The sequence below is a fragment of the Sminthopsis crassicaudata genome, chromosome 1 (genome assembly GCF_048593235.1).
Source record: "Sminthopsis crassicaudata isolate SCR6 chromosome 1, ASM4859323v1, whole genome shotgun sequence".
Taxonomy (NCBI): domain Eukaryota; kingdom Metazoa; phylum Chordata; class Mammalia; order Dasyuromorphia; family Dasyuridae; genus Sminthopsis; species Sminthopsis crassicaudata.
Window position 1 is genome coordinate 52,793,454 of NC_133617.1, and position 20,037 is coordinate 52,813,490.

The window sequence follows — 20,037 nt, forward strand, 5'->3', positions numbered from 1 at the left end:
AAACAAGGTACATGCCCAACTACTGGGAAATGGCTAAACAACTTGTTGGGATATAATGAAATATTACTATACAGTAATGAGTATGAAGGCTAGAAAATCACAGGAAGATTTCTATGAACTTGATGCAATCAAATAAGCAGAACTAGGGAGAAAAAAAAACCCACACACAAAAAGATCACAAAGGAAATGCAAAATACAACAACCCCCCCAATTCCCCAAATCAACTGAACTGAGTAAAACTATAATGATCATATTTAATACCAAAGAGAGACATCAATTTTCTTTCTTTGCAGAAGTGGAGACTATGGGTAAGGAATATCCCACCTAGTATAAAATTTTCTTGAGAAGTTGATAAGTTTTACAGCTTTCCCTCCTTTTCTAAATTTTTTTTCTTGTTTCATTATGGGGTATAGTTCTCAAGGAAGAATATATTTAGAAATGAAAATAATGTAAAAATAAAAAAATATCAAATATAGAAAAAAATTGATGGCTTACATTTGCACAACTTTTGAAAATACCATATAACCTATGCTTCTAAAAACCTTACCAGGGATTAATCTCTACATTTCATAGATGAGAACCCTGAAGTTCAACTCATCTTTTATTTCTATAGTGCTGAACAGATTTCAAGAAGTTTTGACTGCAAAAGCCTAGTAAGTTTGGCAAGTTTGGCAAGGCTTATTCTATTTCACAGATGAGCATACTGAGGCTTAAATACTTGCCAGGTGACACTCTCACAGTTCTTTATAAAGAGATTCCCTTACAACTTACCAAGGAGGTCACAAGTGCCATTTATTGCCCCCATTTTAGAGATGAGGAAACTGAAATCCAGATCCTTCAGCAACAGAGCTCGGACCCAAACTTAGGCTACCTGATGACAATACCCATTTTCATCAGTTGAGCCGGAGAGTTTGAGTTTTTGCCCCTGCTGGGAGTGGGGTGGGGCAGCTTACACCAGTGCCAGAAAAATGGGCCCCTGTTGTTTCAGCTCCCATATTGTAGTCTTTGTGATGTGGAGCAATGTGAAAGCACAGAGGGAAGAAAAAGGAAAGGGGGAAAAAAAGAATGGAAGGAAAAGGGAAGAAGGAAAAGAAAGAGAGAGAAGGAGAAAAAGAAAGCGGGAGGGAGGAAGGGGGGGAGAGAGAAGTTGCTGGGTGCGTGTGCACACATACACTGGAGGGAGGACAGCATGCTCTCCCCGGCTAACTCAGAATCTGCTTTCAGGCCCCAGGCCTCCCTCCACCATTCACCACACCCAGCACTCAGCAAAGATAAGCAGGAGGCTGACACAGGACAGGACCCTACGGAGAATTTTTATTCCTTTTTCCCCCGACCGCCCCCTTCTCCCCCATCCTCGGCCGGAGGACACCTTTATAATTCTAGGGCAGGAAGGAGCCTGAGCACAGAGAACAAGAGACGCTCCTTGTTCCGAGGGGGAACATCAGAATGAGACCTCGGGAGAGGGGAGAGGGACTGTTTTAGGGACGCAAAGGAGAAGATCTCTCTGATTCTGAGCCCGACGCTTTCCCGCCCCCCACTTCCCAGCCCTGGTGGGGTCACAAAGTTGGAGCTGAAACAGTCTGAGGGGTCCCGACCCGCTGGGAGACAAACCCTTGTTATCACGGCACACAGGCTAACGGCTGCCTGCAGAAGGGCCTGAGCTGCCAGAGACGTTCTAGCTGCAGGGTCACGGTCACAAACACCAGTCCCTTTCCTTTTCATTTGGAGATGTAGCCCCAGCCCTTAAGGTGATGGCCTGGGAATTATATGCCCATTTCAGAGATGGAGAAATGGAGTCTCCGAGTAGGAAAGGGATTTGCAGAGGGTCACCAAGGCACACCTCATGCCGGGTCGCCCTGTGATCCCTGCCTGGGGCCTCAGGCCCTCTGCGCAGCCTTCCTGATCCTCATCCTTCATCCGGGTCAGAGCTTCTGCAGGGCTTCGGGGGAAGGAGAGAAAGCTCCCTGCCCTCTCCTCCCCTGGCAGCCGATTATCACAGCAAACACACTGGATCTGTCTCCCCAGCGCTGCTCACTGCTCATTTCACCAGAAACTTCTTTCAAATTACATCCTTCTATTTCGGTGCCTTTGTGTTAATCATTTCCCCAGAGAATTGGTGTTTAATTGCTGTCTAATTTGCATAATTATGCATATTAATCTCCACACCTAATGAATATTCATACTTCTCATTTAGATTTTGTTTTCTAATCAAAAATTTCCAATGTGATTATGGTGCGGAGCAGGATGGGGCGCTAATAATACCGCGGGTACTGGGGGACGCTGCCAATTCTCCCACCGCTGACTTCCCACAATCAACTTTTGCTTTGCTTATGTGTTTTCTAAAGCATTCATCCTCAGAAACCCAGCAAACACCCATCGGAGGGGAAGACAAAGCCTTTGCTCCCTGCTCTGCAAGCCGGCTTCAGCCCCCAGGAGCCCCCTCGCCAGTGCCGGCCCCAGATAGAACCTGGACTTCTGACTCTCAGATTCTCCACCTTCCCTCCACTTCCTGACCGCTGTCTCTGCCTGCAGTTCCCAGGCCTTTGGTTTCCCAGTCCTTCGGCCCCGCTCCAGCCTGCTTCCTCCAGCCCTTCCTCAGAGAACGAGGGGGGGGCAGCAACCTGGTTATGGATCCAGGCCAAGTCTGCGGACCGGAGCTGGGCCTTGTGCTGGAGGCTAGCTGTCAGCCTGAGCAAGATGGCGGCCCGTCCCTCATCTCCTCACCTGCCGCAGGTGCTACCAGCTTGAACCAGTCCTGGGAGGCAAGGACCCAACTTGCATTTTAAGGAGAAAAAAAAAAAAAAAAAAGACCCTCTTTTCAAACCCAGCGGGCCTCCCTTCCTATTCAGATGGTACAAAAATAGGGACTTCCTCCCCCCACTCCCATTAATACAGTTATTAAAATCAAAACCCCCACAGATTAATTATGCATTTTAATAACTCAGGTCATGAATATTCATAATGCGTTTCTTGCTCATGTTCTAATTAAAATGTACTAATAGAATAAGATGTAGCTGTCAGAGTGGAATTTTTTTTTTCATTTTTTTTCTTAATGCCAGCACTAAGGAGAGCTGATATATGATAATCCTTGGATTGGCACAGCCCAGCCCAGACTTGGTATAAAGAATGGGTCTAGCTCAGTCTGGGGACTGGTTTCAAGGCTTCTCACTTCATCAGGTTGGCCAGGATGCCCGCTGGGCTCTCCCTGTGGACTGACAGGGCTCTAGGAGTCCCTGGTACCTAAGCTGGCAGCTTCTAGTTTAAGGAAGGGGGCGAGCAGACAAGAAGGGAATAAAGAACACATTTACAGAGCAATCAACTTTTCTTTTTAAGCTTTCCTAGATGCCAGATGAGCAAATGCCTCTCCTGCCGGCGTCAAGGTCCACTTCGGCCTGGCTACGAGCCACCTCGCTGACCAGCCAAACCTGTCCAGGTCAGTGTCAGAGACCTGTGTGAGGACGGACCTTTGGCCAGCGTCTCCCCGGCTGCCCATAGCCGCTGGAGGCCCAAATCGTACCATCCTGCCATTCAAGCAGCAGCGCAGGGGCTCTCCTTGTCTCCTCTTTAGAAGAAAGGAGCCGGACTTTGATGTTCCATATTCTAGAGCCCCTGACAGCCTTTGCTCTAAATGCTCTTCCACTCCAGATACTTCATGTTGTTCTGTTTTCCAGGATCCATCCGAGGGATGACACCCTGTGTTCTCTGTCCCCTTCTCTGCCCTCCCAAGGCCCTAGATCGAGCTCTCATCACTTCCTGTCTGGATGTGACACTAGCTTGCCAATACCGGTCTCTCCCCTTCCCTCATTCATCCTCTGCACATTTGTCCAAGTCTGAAGTTGTCCTCCCTCTATTAATTCCAGTGGCTCCCTATGACCTCTAGGATTGAATCCAAATTCCTCCATTTGGCATTTAGAGCCCTTTACAACCTGGCTTCAATCAACCTTTCCAGCTTGATTTATAGACATCACTCCCTCCCCTTCAGCCAAATGAGACTTATTGTTGCTCCCCTATCACCCTATCTCCCACATCAGAGCCTTTCTCCATGCCTGGGATGCCTTCAAGTAACCTCCCCTCCCTCATACACACACCAGAGGCCTTCCCTCTCTCACCCATGAACTCACTCATATTTATTCTGCACATATTCCCAGATTCCCCCAAGGGCAGGGCCCATCACTCACAGAAGATCAATCTTGAGCCCTTCAGTCCTTCAGTTTAAGGTCTCTCCTAGCACTGGCTCTTTCTGGAGAGAAAAGAACCTGAAAGTTCTGGTCGCTCTCAGCTCCTTTCATGTAGGAACAACAGACACTGTGCAAGGCATTGAATGTTCTCCTCTAGGATCATTCTCACCTCCAACTTCTCCTGCAGATTCCTGGATCATACACAGGGGCTTGTGGAAAGCCCAGTAGAAGTTTCCTGACAAAGTCAGCAAATAAGCCCACTTGCTGCTCTGACTACCCAAGGCGGCAGCTCTCTGCTCCCCCCTGCCCCTCAAGGAGGATTTGAAATTAAACACTTTAGGACCAGAGGATTTAGAGCTGATCTAGTGCAACCTTCCTATTTTATAGATATGGAAACTGAGGCCCAGAGATAAGACTTGTTCAAGATCATCCAGAAAGTAAGTAGCAAAGACGGGACAAGTGGGTCGTAACTCCACATCTAGGTCTTTGAACTCCTGCCAGACACAGACAGCTTTCTCTGCCCAGCCCCAGGCCTGAAAAACTGTCGGAGGAGAGGCTAAGCACCTCTCCTCCCTGCCTCTGGAGGACACCTCATCAAGCCTATAAAACTTCAGCAGATCTGAAATGCCTTCCCAATCGTCCTCTCTTCCCTCTCTCAAGTGTCTAGCCCTGGGGTCAATGGTGTGAGAACAAGAGCAAGAAATCAGAAGCTCTGCTGAGGAGCATGGGGGTTGGGGAGAGAAAACAAGGGCAGCCTACCCCCATCCTGAGAAGAGAGGATGACCTTAAGCCTTGCACACTAGGGGCAGTAAGGTGGCAGCCAGAGAGCTCCACATTGCTAGAAGTGGCAGGTGGAGCCCCCAGGCTTCCACCCCACAGCCGAGTTCCTGGGAGGTGCCTCCCTCCCTGAGAGGATCCAGGGTTCTAGAGGGAGGACAGGGCGGGGTGGGGGAGGGGGAGAGAAGGGGGGGCAGGGACGTTATGCCCAGGTGTCCCAGATAACATTCAGCCTACCAGCTTTCCTAGGGGTGGCCCTCGGAGAAGACAGGGCAGGGCTTTCTTACAAAGCCCCTCTTCCCCTTGCTACAATCACACATTTAAACATTGTTGCTTCCTCTCAGGTGAGCCTGGTGAAACATCAGCCCGGAGCCTGGAATGGGCCTGCCTTCCGGGAGCTCGGGGGCTAACTCGGGCTCTTTACACCCTCTTCCTGTCCTGGATGCTCTCGTCAGTCTGCTGAAGTCCACGGACCCCTTTTCAGAATATGGGTTTGAAGTAATTGAAGATTATAAAATACTGAATTTCAGCAAGAGATTAATAAAAATAAAGCTGTAATTGTTCCTCCACCCAAAGGGTGTTGTTTTGGTATTTGGGCTCAGTCAAGAGCTAGAAAAGGCCTAAAAAAATTCTGTATTTCTGGCTTCTCACTTTATCCGGAGAACTAGAGGCCCAGGGAGGGAAGGGAGCTGGCTGACGGAAACAAAAGGGGAAAAAACAGATTTGTGCCCCCTCGACCAGAAGAATGCTGCCCTCACTTAGGCTTAATTAGGTGTGGTCTCAATCTTGTCCCAGTGCTAATTAATTAACCCATTGTGCAGTTATGCCAGTTTCAGAGGGCCGGGACTATTCAAAGCATTTTTATGTCCATCTCATTTGAGCTGGCCACCAGCCACCCCTAATTGGGAAGATGAGGCAATTTCCTCACCTGTAAAATGGTGACGACACCTGGCTGGCTTTTTTGGAGGGCTGGGGTGAGACTCCATAGAGACGGCAGGGAAGCACTCTGTAAGCTCTTTAGTGGCTCCGTACACAACAGTTGCTATTTTGTAGCACTATTCACTGTGCTCATTAAACAGCTCGGCAAAGCATTTTAAAGGGAGATCTAGCTTGGACATAACCATGTAGCACCATTGAACCATGGCATGTTAGAAACAGACATGTCAAAAACTACCTGCTAGAGCCAAGAGAATAGTATCGTTCTTGGACGAAGAATAACACGGACAGTGTTTCCTTTCCAACAGATTTTAAGTGTGGTGAGAACTGGAAAAAGGAAATAGACGATGATTCACGTTGAGCATAATAGTGGAGATGACCAGGTGGGCTATCAGTTATTTTCTTTCCCTTTCACAATCCATTCTGAGACATCAAACTTGAAAAACGCTTGCAACAAAAAACAATGGAAGAATATTTAACTGATGTTCTTTCCTTAAAATTGATCGTGGAACCTCTCAAATTGGCTAAGATGACAGGAGAAGATGATGATAATTGTTTGAAGGGGATGTGGAAAAACTGGGACACTGATGCATTGTTGGTGGAGTCATGAACTGATCCAACCATGCTGGAGGGGAATTTGGAACTATGTCCATAGGATTAATAACATTGCATATAGCCTTTGAACCAGCAGTGTTACTACTAGGTCGGTATCCCAAACAGATCGTAACCGGGAAAAGCCCCTATATGTGCAAAAGCTCTAGGGAACTGGAAATTTAGGGGATGCTGAATAAGTTGTGGCTTATGAATGTAATAGAGAATTCTTTTGTTCTGTAAAAATAATGAACAGGCTGATCTCAGAAAAACTTAGAAAGATTTACATGAACTAAAGCTGAATGAAGTGAACAGAACAGAACATAGTATACGGCAACACTTTGATCATAAGAAAGTTCTCATAGGCTTATGATGGAAAATGCCATCCACATCCAAAGAAGGAACAATGGATATAGAATGCAAATCAAAGCATACTATTTTCAACTTTTTTTTTTTCCTAGTGGTTTTTCCCATTCTCTTCTGATTTTTCTTTCACAAAATAACTAATATGGAGATATGATTAAAATGACTGTACACGTATGTAATAACTGATATCAGATTACTTGCTGTCTTGGGGAAACAAGTTCAAAATCTTACAAAAATGAATTTTGAAAACTATCTTTACATGTATTTGGAAAATAAAATATTATTAAGAGAAATGAATATGACATGGAAGGTAAAGAAAAGTTAAAGAGAGGCATTAGACTGTAGATTATCTAGAGCTAGGAGGGCCCTTAGAACAGAGACTGTCAGGGGTGAGAGAAGGCCCTTAGAACACCTGATGTCAGAACTAGGAAGGCTTCTAGAACTTAGGATGTCACAGCTGGAAAAGACCTCAGAGATCATTTAATCCAATCCTCTGACATTACAGATTGGTAAACAAAGGCTCTGAGATGAAAAGTGGTTTTCTCAGGTCATGTGGGGCACTGACACACTCAGATTTCCCAGTTTTCAGTCAGGGTTCTATCTGGCATACCACATTGCCTTGGGAAGCTAACGGGTTCCATTCTATAACCTCAAAAATGGATTTGCTCATCATGATGCTCTGCTCTAGCCTATAATTTGGAGTGTCTGGCCACAATTTCATACAGACCCAGAGTTTCCTGTCCTGGTAAAAGGCTCCTTGAGGTGCTGCCCAAACTATGTTCAAGCTAGAAGACTGTTTCTTTGGCTCCCAGGACTACCTCCTTCCACCCTGGGCTCACTAAGAGAGACCTGGATCTCCCCTCTCCCACATGTAATCTGGGGCACGGGGACAGAGGCCAGCGCCAAGAAGGACATAAACAAGCACTGACACAAATGATGCTTCTCTCTGTTGTTGTCTTTGGCTCCTGTGGACCAGTTGCATCACCCCTGTGGCATCCCCCAGCTGTAGGCTGACAGGCTCGCCTCCACCAGCTAGGTGAGGAAACCGGTCGGTGGACAAAAGGCTCCTGTGTCCTGCCTTGGGGTCAGAGGGTGACTTCAGGGGTGGGGTCCAGCCTGGGGACTTCAACCAAGCAACCCTGCCAGCTCCTGAAAAGTCCCTCAGGATGCCCAGCAACTGACATTCCACGGGAACACCATGATTGTGACGCATGGCTATAAATATCATTCTCCCCTCTCTCCAGCTTCTACTCTCCTGGTCAGGAACTTTCTTATTTTGAACTTCTACAGCAAGGCTTAGATGGTCCAAGACATGACAAAACTCAGGTGCTTTGTGAGATTTGGTAACCTAGCAATGTGCCTTGTAAAGCTGATCCCTTACTTTTCCAACATTCTGTGTCCTAAGAGCCCTCCCAGCTCTGACATTCTAGGTTCCAGAACAAAGCTTCTTAAATTATCACAACTGACCCCATATAGGGTCATGAAAATGAATGATTATTAACTTATTGATAAAAAATAATGATATAATTAATTAACATTAATAAATGTTTGATTTGTGCATCTATTTTATATACCTATATATCTCAGGGTCACATAAAAATTTATTGGGCAAAAAGGCGTCTTGAGAAAGTTTAAGATTCTCTGCCATCTGATGTCTTAAGGGCCTTTTCAAGATATTCCATCTTCTGAGGGTCATTCCAGCCTTGACATTGTGTTCTAAGGGCCTCTTCATCCATGATTTTCTGTGTTCTCACATACTTCCTAGTTCTGACAATCTGTATTCTAAGGTCTTTGTTGGTCCTAACATCTCATGTTCTGAAATCTTTTCCAGCTCTGGTTTACTTTGTGATCCTAGACAGAAGAAATCCCACAAAGCAAGGCTGATGATTCCACACAATACAAAGAAGATAAACAAGACAAAGAGAAAAAGGAAAGAAGGAATGGTTCTGGTCCTCGGGCCCTGAGGAAGGCTACATTTCCACTGTCAAGGTAACAACTTGACTTATGTCATAGATTTCTGGGTTTCTATTAGGGTAGAGATGAGAGGCTAGCTAGCAGGTGACACTGATATAAAAACAAAAGTCGTTAATGCATCTTCCAAAATATCTACAAATTAAAAACAATCACCTAAAAATGTTCATCTTTCCTAATAGCAAAAGAAGCACAAACTAAAACAATTCTCACTTCACATGGACCAAAGAAGCAAAAAGAAAAAGGATGAAACACCAATGTGGATAGCGCTTTAGGAAAAGCTGAGCTCTCAGGGTACTATTGGGAGGGCAAGAGGAGCCCCTGCTAGCAAAGTCACATAGAAGGGAAAGGGGAAAACCTGCTATCGGACACATGCATATAAAGAGGAAGAGGAGATCCCTGCTAGAACACAAGTGATAAAAATAATTAAGTAGCTCTCCCCCAGTTAATCATGCCATTAATGGGAATTTACTCCAGTCAAAGGGGAAGGGAGAAAGAATATCTGTTCTAATATCTGTAGCAGCATTATCTGACTCTACACTACTGACCTTACGGCTTTTTTAAGACGTTAGGAGTTTTTGTCAGTACAACAAATCAGTGACAATCTACATACTCGCCAACGGCCAAACGATGAACCAAAACTGCGGACGGTGAATTTTCTTAGAATATCAAAAGGTGATCAGGAACAAATGAGGAATGTGAACACCAGATGATTTACAGAAAATCACGAGACATGACAAGGAGACACATCAGTCTTCACATGGACTATGATGACCCAATACCTGAGTGAATGGCCCTGATGAGTAATTGATAAATCCTTACCGGCCAAAGAAGCAGAGCTCAGATACAGACACCTCAAGCTCCCTCCTTTCAGAAACAAGGGCATGAGGCTCGGACAGTTAAGTGATGGTCACGGGCAGTTGGGATTTGAACCCAAGTATTCCAGCCTCTCTCCAAAACACCTGCTACCTGTGTGACTGGCAAGTTGCTCACCTTGCTGGATTTCAGGTTTTCCCATCTTATTGAGTATTAGGTAGGCCCTTAAAATCTTGTGCTCCAAGGTCCCTTCCAGCTCTAACATTCCCCACTCACAAAGCCCACCTAGCTCCAATGTTCTGCCTTGTGGGGCCTTGTCCTTGGTGCATCTCTCCAACACAAACCCTCTCTCTTCTGACCCTGCCATAGTTCAGAGCCTCAGTCTGCAAGTGGGTCTGTCTGCTTGGAGTCTCTCCCCAGTCCAGTCCATTCTTCAGCTCCTTCCTTCCACTAATTTCCAGTTTATTCTGTTTACAGCTCGCTTCCTATACATTTGTTTACATGTCATCTCCCCAAGAGACTAAGCTCAAGGAGGGCAGGCTCTGTCTTTTGTTTCTTTTTGAATTGCCAATATTCAGCACAGAGCCTGGCACACTTGTAAGTACTTAATAAATGTTGACTGATTCTAAGTGTCTCCTAGTTCTAATGTTGTTTTATGTGCTTTTCACTGGGACATTTGATCCTTAGAGGCCCCTCCCAGCAAGGTCACAACACCCACTCTTTAGGAATATAAAAAGCTTCATTTGCCTTTTCCCAGAAGGCAAGTGGGAAAAACTTGGTGGGGGGTTTCTCTTCTTGGCCTCGGTCCCCAGCCCTTCACTAATCAGTAGAAAAGAGTTCCCTGCTTTGTTGGGTCACTTTTTTGGAGTAAGAGTTTGGGCTAGAATGGGAACTGAGGTCATTCAGGGACCCCTAAGGAGAAAGTCTAGAGCTTGTAAAGCTGGTGGCTTCAGGTCGCCAAAGATCAAAGGTTCAGAGTTGGAAGGACTCTGGAGACCCTACTCTAGCTCCCCCTTTTACAGAGGAGAGAGCCTGAGTCCTTAAGAGGGGAACTCCCCCAAAGGCACATCAGGATTCAGAACCAGGCCCCCAACTTCTTTGTCTACACCATGACCTCGGTGGTCGTTGTTGGCTCAAGGACAGGATGGTTAAGATGAGGAGGGGAAAGGGGAGGAGCGGGGTTCTAAGTGACGGATGGCTTTCTATGTATGTCACTGAGTTATCACTCCCCCCTCTCTGGCCTCAGCTCCCTGTCCTATCCAGGGTACCTTGCTGCCTCTGAGTAATCCTGGGGAAGGAGGAGAGCCGCCTCCAGCCCACTCCCCTGGAGAATGAGCCGCTTTGTTCTGGGATTCCGCCATCCTGCCCCACCCCAGCCCGGTGAGGCAAGGTGGCCTGGGGCCCAGGGCCCAGGAGGGTGGGGTAGCCCCAGCACGAGGGAGAGGGTGGGGCGTGGGCCCACATGGGGCCCACTGATCCCCTAGGTGCTGAGGGCACGGCTTGGAGTGAGGCCTTCGCCAGGGAGACAGGTAACAGGCTGCCAGCCTAGGCAGGCCACCTATCCCAGAACAAGAACCCCAGTCTCCGGGCCTCAGTTTGTTTGGCTATATAATAGGTCTAAAAAGCCCCACCTTCCCCCCAGTATATTGTAAGTGAAGAGTCAATGAAGTCATGGTTGGGAAATGAGTTTGGAAACAGCAGCAGCTCTAGTTTCTGTGCCCATTTACCATTTATAAAACGTCCTAACTCCCCCACTCCCACTGTAATCCTTTGGGAGGGCCCTTAGAACCACAATGTCAGCATCAGAAAGGACCTTAGGACAGGATACCAAAGCTGGAAGGGATCTTAGGACAGAGAATGTCAGGGCTGGGAGGGCCCTTAGAACCCAGGAGGTCAGAGCTGGGAGGGCCCTTAGAACCCGGGAGGTCAGGGCTGGGAGGGCCCTTAGAACCCAGGAGGTCAGAGCTGGGAGGGCCCTTAGAACCTAATAATGATAAGAATAGCCATGTAACACTTGGTGGTGTAAGGATACTTTCTCACTTGAGCCTCATCACAACCCTGGAAGGCAGGTCTTCTTCCTTTGTATTTCACAGTTGTGGAAATGGATTAAAGTAGCAGAAAGAGTCCTGTCCGAGGTTACCCAATCAAATCAATGAGAAGATGGGCTACAAACCCAGTCCCCTGGACTCTAGGCCCAGGTCCTTTACATGGTCACATGCCTGCCTTCTCTCCTCAACAGTTTTCTGCAGCCTTCTCTCAGTCCCGTAGGACACACTAAAAAATGCCTTGGATGACCATCTCACTGTGACCAAATGATGACAGAGGAATTCTCTTTCCTGTCCAGGAAGTTGGGAAAGTATGGCTACCAATTCTTAGAGGCCCTAAGACCTCTGTACTGCAAGCCAGGTACCAGCCAGAGGCTGCAGCTTCTCTTGGATGGGATATCCCTGAAGGTTACAAAGGAGGAACCAGCCAGCCTCCCAGCTCCCCCACTACTCACTGAATGACCTGAACCGAATCAGCAAACCTCTCTTTCTAGCACCCCACAATTCCGTGTAGAAATATCTAAAGTGGGGAAGCAAGGATGCAGGGATGTGGGAATCACTGATCAAATGCTTTTCTCTCTCCTCCCCAACACCTCACACCTAGATGAGAAGCAAGAGTTGGGTCCAGGTTTGTGATTGGCTGAGGGCATGCCCCCTGAGGGAAGACCAAGGACTTTCCCTCCTTTCTTCTGACCTGGTTATAGGGGAAGCCCAGGGAGGTCCTTCTAGTAGCTGTTTTTGGCTGGTTGAGGCTAAACCCAAGGGGGCTGCCTTCTCCTTCACATAAGAAACTGAGGTGAAAAGGAATCTGGAGGAGGAAACTGAGGTTTTAGTCTGCTCAGAAGCAAAGGGACATATAAGGTCACACATGCAGTAAAAATAACTGGTATTTATATATTAAAAGGCATGTGAATGACTAACCTAGTGTAATATAGTACAACTTTTAGTGAAGTACATAGGGCGTTTATAGATGGGGAAACTGAGGTCATTGAATGATTTTCCTGGCATCACACAGCTGGCTAAATGTCTGAGGCATGATTTAAACACAAATTTCTTGACTAAAAGTCCAGGACTCTTCCCACCAGGCCACACTGTCTCTGCTGGTAAAGTTGCAGAATTAGGTTCTGACTTCCAGATCTGGCTCTCTTCGTGATGCCCTATATTTCCTTTGCCCCAGGAGCCATTGGAGAGAGAGAGGGAGGGGGCTTAGAATTCTGGGGTGGGAGAAGATAGTCTAACAGTATCTTTGGGTGTCTCTGTCTCTGGGAAGGTCCCCCAAATGAGAGCTTCAGCCCAGGCGTCCCCATCACCCCATCGAAGGCCTCTTGGCTCATACAGCCTCTTACCTCATAACCTCCTCCTGTTTACTTGGGTAAATATTTGTGACTTACTTGGGGAAGGGGATCTGGGAGGTGGGGATGAAGGCAGGGGGATTTCCACACCATCAGATTGTCTCATTATTCCCAACAATTCATTGTGCCATTGTATACTTCCTCCAAGGGAGAGGAAAAAACAGCTCACCGCCTTGTTGGGAAGGGAGGGCTGGGCGGAAGGCAGAGGGGGATGATGGGGGTTGGGGGTGGGCATAAGAGAGAGGTAAACAAGGGATTGGTGCTGTCACCAGGGACAAGAATGGGAGGGAGAGGAACATAAGAGGCTAAACACAAGAGACTGGGAGGGTGAGTCAGTTCCCCAGGAAAAAGCATCTAAGACAGCCAAGCCTGTCCTATGCCCCCCACAAGGTGGGGGGGGGGAGCTTTCCTGAACAACTTCCTGTGGCTGCAGCTGAGCCTTCAAGGGGCTGTGCCTTGCTCTAACCTAGTCTCAGTGGTCACAGTCAACGCAGTGGGGTAGAGGGTATTTGGGTGAGGAGGGAAGAGGGAGAAGGGAGGAGTGTACTTTGGGGAAGGGGCCCTCCGCTTTAAGAAAAACACAATTCTTTTGCTACCTGCCTGCTTGAAGGAAGCCAGAAGGCTGGCTAGATGTCACTAAGACATTTCTTGGGACCAGACCTCTAGAGCTGACAGGGATCTCCAAGGGCACATGATCCAAACCTCTCATTTTATAGAAAAAACAAACAAACAAACAAAACCCAAGGCTCAGAGAGAAGGAAGGTCTTAAGGAGGCAGATTTTGAATCCAGGGCTTGACTTTCAGGGCAGCAAAGTGGAACACTGAAGAGAGCTGGGTTTGGAAACAGGAAGGCTCATCTTCCTGAGTTCAAATCTCGCTCAGACACTGACAAGCTGTGTGATGCTGGGGAAATCACTTCACCCTGCTTCCCTCAGTTTCCTCATCTGTAAAATGAGGTGAAGAGGAGATGGCAAATCGTTCCAGTACCTGGGCCAAGAAAACCCCAAATGGAGTCAACTAGACAGTCTGAAAAAGACTAAACAAGCCCCACCTGATGCCAAATTCAGAATTCTTTCTACAACACTGGATTACACTTTTGAGGCTAGTTTGAAAGATTCATAGAATGTTAGATAGAACTAGAAATAAAGATCATGGTATCTGACAAATACATTTTATAGGTAAGGACATTTTGGCCCAGAGAGGGGAAGTAATTCTTAATCGAGAGATTCATGGAGTTCCAGTGTAAAGTAAGAAGAAGAACCTAGACTAGGAAAGGGCCAAACCCTGGCCCAGCCCCTCACTGGCCCTCAGAGAACTTCAGTTTTCCCCTTGGCAAACTTTTTATAAAGCCCTAACCAGCTCTAAGTCTCGTGAGCCTACTGTTCTAAGCTTTAAGAGGACACTTCATCCCCAAATTCTAACTGGGAAGGTGATCCCTTCTAATAAAAATACCTCACTTGTCCTATCACTTCTCAGACTAAACCCAGCATCCAGACTTGTCCATCCTGCAAACTACAGACCTTCCCCGTCCCCTGTCTCCCACCAGCATCCCTGGCATGGCTCAGTCTGTCTCTGGAGAAGTGCATGGGTGGCCAAGAAGTCCCCTTTGACACACATGAGCTTTTCACTCTTTTCCTCAGCCTGGCTTGAACTCTATTATTTGGCCATCGAGCAGCTTGTGAAGGACAGATGTGACCTATTTCTGAGGCTGCCAAACACTTCTGGAATCAGGAAGGCCATTGATTATATAAAATCTTGAACAGGGCTTGCAAATGATGGAGGAGGGACTAACTGGCCTCCCGATCCCCCAATAATCCTTATGTGACTGGAACAGAGAAACCAGACCTGCTCTCTAGGGCCCCACAATTCCCTGCCCAAATGAGGACTTGGGGATGCAGGGAGGCAGGAATCATAATGTCCACAGTATAGGATAACTTAGCTCCCCACTCACGAAGAACAACTAGATACGAGTCCTAATGGTAGACCCTCTGTCCCACTCCACCCCCCCCCAATTTTCCAGAAACGGGGACGAGAGAATACACAAACACTACCCCAACGTAAATGCTTCCCTCTGAGCATCACCTCCTGATGTGCCACAGCAGGGACTCTCAGCCCCACATTTTGTAGAGGAACAAAGCCAGGGCCAGAACTTTCCCAACAGCTCCTCAGTCATTTCTTACAGAACACCTACCAGGGCCCTGCCTTGTCAGGCACTAAGCAGGACTGGAGAGGAAGAGGTCATTGTTGGCTAGAGTAGTCACAGCTGCTGTGGATATGAACACTTACAGGAGGTCAAAAATTTTTATTACAAATCTAAAGGCCTGCCCAGTCTGATATTCTAGGCTCTGAATAAAGTACTCTCAGCTCCAACACAGTAGATCCGAGGCCCTACTTCCAGGACACTAAGGTCCCAGGAGCTCTGCCATCTTCAGTGTCTGGCTGGTCAGAGGGATGGGGGGGAAGGGAAGCAGACAACAAAAGGCTGGAGGTGAGCCTCTTTCCCCAGCCCCCACAGGGAGGCTTCAACTTCACTGGGGAATCCCCTCCTTTTTTCCTTATTATTTATGAAGCCCAGAGCTTTGTGCCTCGGCTCTGAAGACCCTCACCCCCAACCCCCATGCTCAGAATCCTTCTCCACATCAAAGCCCAGCCTAGCCCAGCCCAGATGGGAGTTGGGGACAAACTTCAAAGGGAGCTCCATTTGCTCTCTCTCTTGCTCCCACCCCAATCTTTCCCAAACAAAGGTTCCCAGCTCTCCTCATCCTGGGGTCTCGGCAGAATCAATAAGCCCCTGGGGACGGCCTGGGTATGGGAAGAAAGAGGCCTGACTTGAGAGGCTAGAGACATGGATTCTAGTTTGAATGTGAGACCATGTAACTTCCTTTTTTTAGGTCTCACTTTCCCCATCTAGAAATTGGTAACCTGCTTCTTAGGACTGCCATCAGGACCACAAAAGAAGTTAAGAGAACATTTCCGAAGTCAAGTGACTGGCCCACTTGGTACACACTGAGAAACCTGGTCCTGCTTCTGGCTGCATCATGCCATCAAAGCTCCTTTCATTCTCTGGACCTCAATTTTTCCATCTGAAAAATGGACAATCTTCAAGTTCTGTCTCAGCTCCAAAGTAGACTGTGGAGGGCTTCAGAGAACAGCCCAGATGGGCCTGAAATCTCCAAGAGGGCAGTGGATGTATGATTCAATCACCTGCCTCAGTGACATCCACGAACACTGCTGCCCTGTACAAATCTCCAACGCTAAGGATTCTCTTCACCTCCAATGCCCTCCAGTTCCTCACGGTCCTGGGCTTTCACCCCTCCCTAGGAATGGCTCCCTGGGTGAGATCCTGGAATGGGGAGACCCCGTCAGGTAGTCACGTGCTGGACTTTTGCCTCTCCCACTCCTAGTTGATCTGCTCTGACCCCGGAGATACAAAGACAACAAGTACTCCCCAAGTTCAGTGCTATGTGAACTCTCCACCTGGAAAAGTACAGGCACTCAGGCAGGCTGTAACCCCTAAGAGAGCTGTAGAGGCTGGAAAAGGCAAGACTCCAACATCTCAGGTGAAAGACTCAGAGGCTCATCTTATAGCGTGGACGGCAAAAGAATATTATTGACCTTGAGCCCTCGGCTCTATGTCCCGCTGGGAGGTGGGGGGGTTCATGGCATCCCTGAATCTGGTGGTAGGAAACCCACGCCAACCCATAGCTGATAAGGAAGCCTCTCTAAAGCATCCCGTGACTCAGGGGGAGTCACACTTTGCCAAAAGATCTCCAGCAATGGGCATCCACCAAGGCAACCCCATGACACTTTTGGACAGCTTTCCCTGGTCACAGCTATAAGTTCGGAAAAGGACAGGAAGGAAGGAGAGCTGAAAAGCCCTTAGAGGTCATCCAGGCTGACCCCTTCATTTCATAACAGGGGAAACTGAGGCGCTGGGAAAGGGACCGCTCTAAAGCCACCTAAGAAGCAGGGAGCAGACTTAGCATTTAAATCGTAACGGTATCTCCACAAATCCATTGTTCTTTCCACAAGCAGTTAAAGGAATTGCCAGAATCTGAAGCATGAAGACCGCGTGTGAACAGCAGATGACAGGGCATCCTTCTTAGAAAAAATATCAGCCTGGAGAGAGGCGCTTTCCCCATGGTCACGATCGCATCTAGTACTAGTGACTTGCATTTCACACCTGCCTACTCATCTCCAAGCCTTCCACTCTCCTCCTCACACCACTTCCATTCACACAGAGCTGTCTCCTTACTATTCAGTTCCACCTTAATGGGGCCCTAGAATGCTTCCACCTCTCTCCCTACCTGCCCACACCCAACCCTGGAAAACACTCATATTACACAATGGAAGGCTCTATCACAATGCAGATTCTCCACTGTGTTCGGTCCTTTGCTTGAAGCTCCCAGTGCCTTGCTTTTTGGAAGCTTTTTTTCAGACAGACAGACATGAAGACTACTTCCAATTAGGGAAACAAGCTTCTCCATTCTATCATGTCCCTACCTAGAGATTACAACCAAATTCAGTGTCAACCTGTCGAGAAAGAAGCCACATCCTTCCCTATGGCTCCAGACTTTCCTATGATGCTGTTCCCTCTCCAATGCTACCTTCCCCTCTCTAACCTGGTGACACCCAGAAAAATAGGCTGGCTTTGGTAGCCAGAAGTATCAGGTCTCAATTCCTGCTCTGCCCTTTCCTGGCTGTATGAATCTGGTCAGACACTTTCTTACCCGGGGTCTCTGTTTTTCAAGCTTCAAAATCACCAGCCAAGTCTAGAGGGAGCTTGAAGATTTACACAGTAGGAGAAAGCAGGTTCTTTGGGGGTTTATCCAAGGCTCTAGAATTGCACGTGCTCCAGCCAGGCCTGAGAGCCAAGCCCCCCCTGGCTGCCCCCCTTGGGCCAGATGAGCTCTAGTGAAGGTCAGCACCAGTGCTCCTCCTCTTCCCCCAGCCAGAAGCAACCTCTCTCTCCTCTGTATCCACAGATTGCATTGGAGTTGCTTCTTCATGCACCTTCTCTCTGACTAGACTGGAGGCTCCTGAAGAGCAGGGACATATCACTTCTCTGTCTCCCTCATGGACACTAGCACTTCATAATATTTAGCTGTCTGAATGACTGAATGAGAATATTTCTTCCCATCACCATAGCGCCCGAGAGCCTCCAAGGGGACCAGACCATTTACACTTACTAAGTCACTGTCCACAGAAGGACCGGTGAGAAAGCATGGCTGGTCCCACGTGGCCCATCCCACTACTTGTAGGATTCAGAGCTGGAAAAGACCTCAGAGGTCATTTAGCAAGCACCCCCAACTCTACAAATGAGGAAGCTGAGGCTTCTGGAGGTGAAGTCTTTCCCCCAGACCACACAGGTGAAAAGCAGCAGGAGGGAATCACAATACAACTATCAGCCACGGGGCACACAGCAGGGCATGAAGAGGCATCAGTGGAGAAAGACACCTGCCAGACCCACCCAGACCTCCTCCCCCGTCCATGCCCGTACTCCCCTCTCTTTCGGAGCCTGAGCACTGGGTGCTGGGCTTACCAGCTCCTAGGATGGACCTCGGTTGCTCCCTCGGGCAGGAGGTTCCAGCCACTATTTCCATGGCACTGCCCAGTGGGAGGGTAGAAGATGAGGGCTGAAATGCGTGACAAAGGCAGCAGCAAGCTCCCTGAGCCTCTGGCCCTGCCTGCCAATCCGGACTTCTGCTGGAAGACCAGCTCTTCCCCTGTCGCTCCTTCCAGCTAACTAGTCCCACAGTAGTTCTGGAGCTCACCGGCACCAGGGTTCTGATCATAATATGATACTTGGAAGAAAAAGCAAGTTGTTAAGGGTGTTTTTTTTTTTGTTTTTTTTTTTAAATAGAGGGGGCTGGGAGACAGCCTTGGCCTCAGGAAGTAATACCATTATCCTGTTGAAACAATGGGTTCAGAAACTAGGGCTGAGTTAAAAGCTCTTAAGTGCCACCCCCCAGTGCCTCAGGCCCTATTTGCCCATGACTCACAGCCCCAGGAACTGTTACCCAAAAAAGGCTATACACAAAGCAATAGTCCTGGGACAGGCGGAAGGATATTAAAAAAAAAAAAAAAAAAAGGCTGTCCATCAATTGGGGGAAGGGTTAAATACATGACTAGTCTAAGAATGTCATGGACTACACTGTTCTCTAAGAGATGACTAATGGGATGAAGAGTGAAAAACCCGAAAAGAGCTCCATGAACTGATGCAGAGCAGGCCCAGTGACCACAGCTGTGGAAACAGAGTCACCAAGACAACCCAAGGTGAAGAATATGGCAAGGAGGGATTCAAAGAGCTAGGAAAGGTCACTGCCACTGCACCCCGTGCAGGGTTGTATAGTGCACAGATTTTCTGGCTTCTTTGATGATCAATCATCCCGATTTCTACCCTTCTTCCCCTTCTCTTTTTTCCCCTTTAACAACTATTTGTTATGTGGATGCTCTCTTGGAGGGAATGGAATAGAATACTGGGGACACTAGGGTGTCATAAAAAACCAAAAGGCATCAATAGAAAAAAGGGGGGGACTGAACAAAAGGGAAAGGGAAGAGGGAGTTGCTAGAGGAAGCTGGGAGGGACTGGTTTTGAGGAACTACTTCCAAATCTGGCTCTTCTCTTCCTGCCTCTTCCTATTAATTCCTTGAAAAAGCCACCAGAACTATCTCAAGTGCAGTTCAGGTCATTTTCTCGTCCTGATCATATACCTTCTATGACTCTCCTGAGTCACAAGAATCCCATAAGTTTGAGTTGGAAGAACTCACAGCCTGACTCTTCCCACTGTCCTATGAACAACCCACATCGCAGGTCCTCATAAGCTAGACTCGGAGGCAGAGAAAGGAGATCAGGATTCTGGACTCGGGTTGAACATCTAGTGGCTCTGGGACCCAAATCACGGAGCCTCTCAAGTCCTACTTTCTTTGCTTATCGTTTAGGTGGGATACTGAACCTGAGAAGTGTATTACAATATAACTGATTCCTCAGAAGTCATATGGATT

The 20,037-nt window shown here is 47.7% G+C and overlaps 1 protein-coding gene across 10 annotated transcripts in view; it reads right to left on the reverse strand.

Annotated features, from left to right (window-relative positions):
- The window catches only part of TCF3 (transcription factor 3), a 91,093-nt gene that overhangs the window by 46,632 nt on the left and 24,424 nt on the right, over positions 1-20,037 (reverse strand). For 2 of the 10 annotated variants that reach the window (XM_074303534.1, XM_074303524.1), the window contains exon 1: positions 18,575-18,783. The exons of 5 other annotated variants lie outside the window; for them this stretch is intronic. In XM_074303534.1, the coding sequence (XP_074159635.1) occupies positions 18,575-18,635 (61 nt within the window). In that variant the 5' untranslated portion in view covers positions 18,636-18,783. Of the gene's footprint in view, positions 1-18,574; positions 18,786-20,037 lie in introns of those variants that run through there. 3 more of the 10 variants (XM_074303505.1, XM_074303500.1, XM_074303515.1) reach the window with 3 other exon arrangements.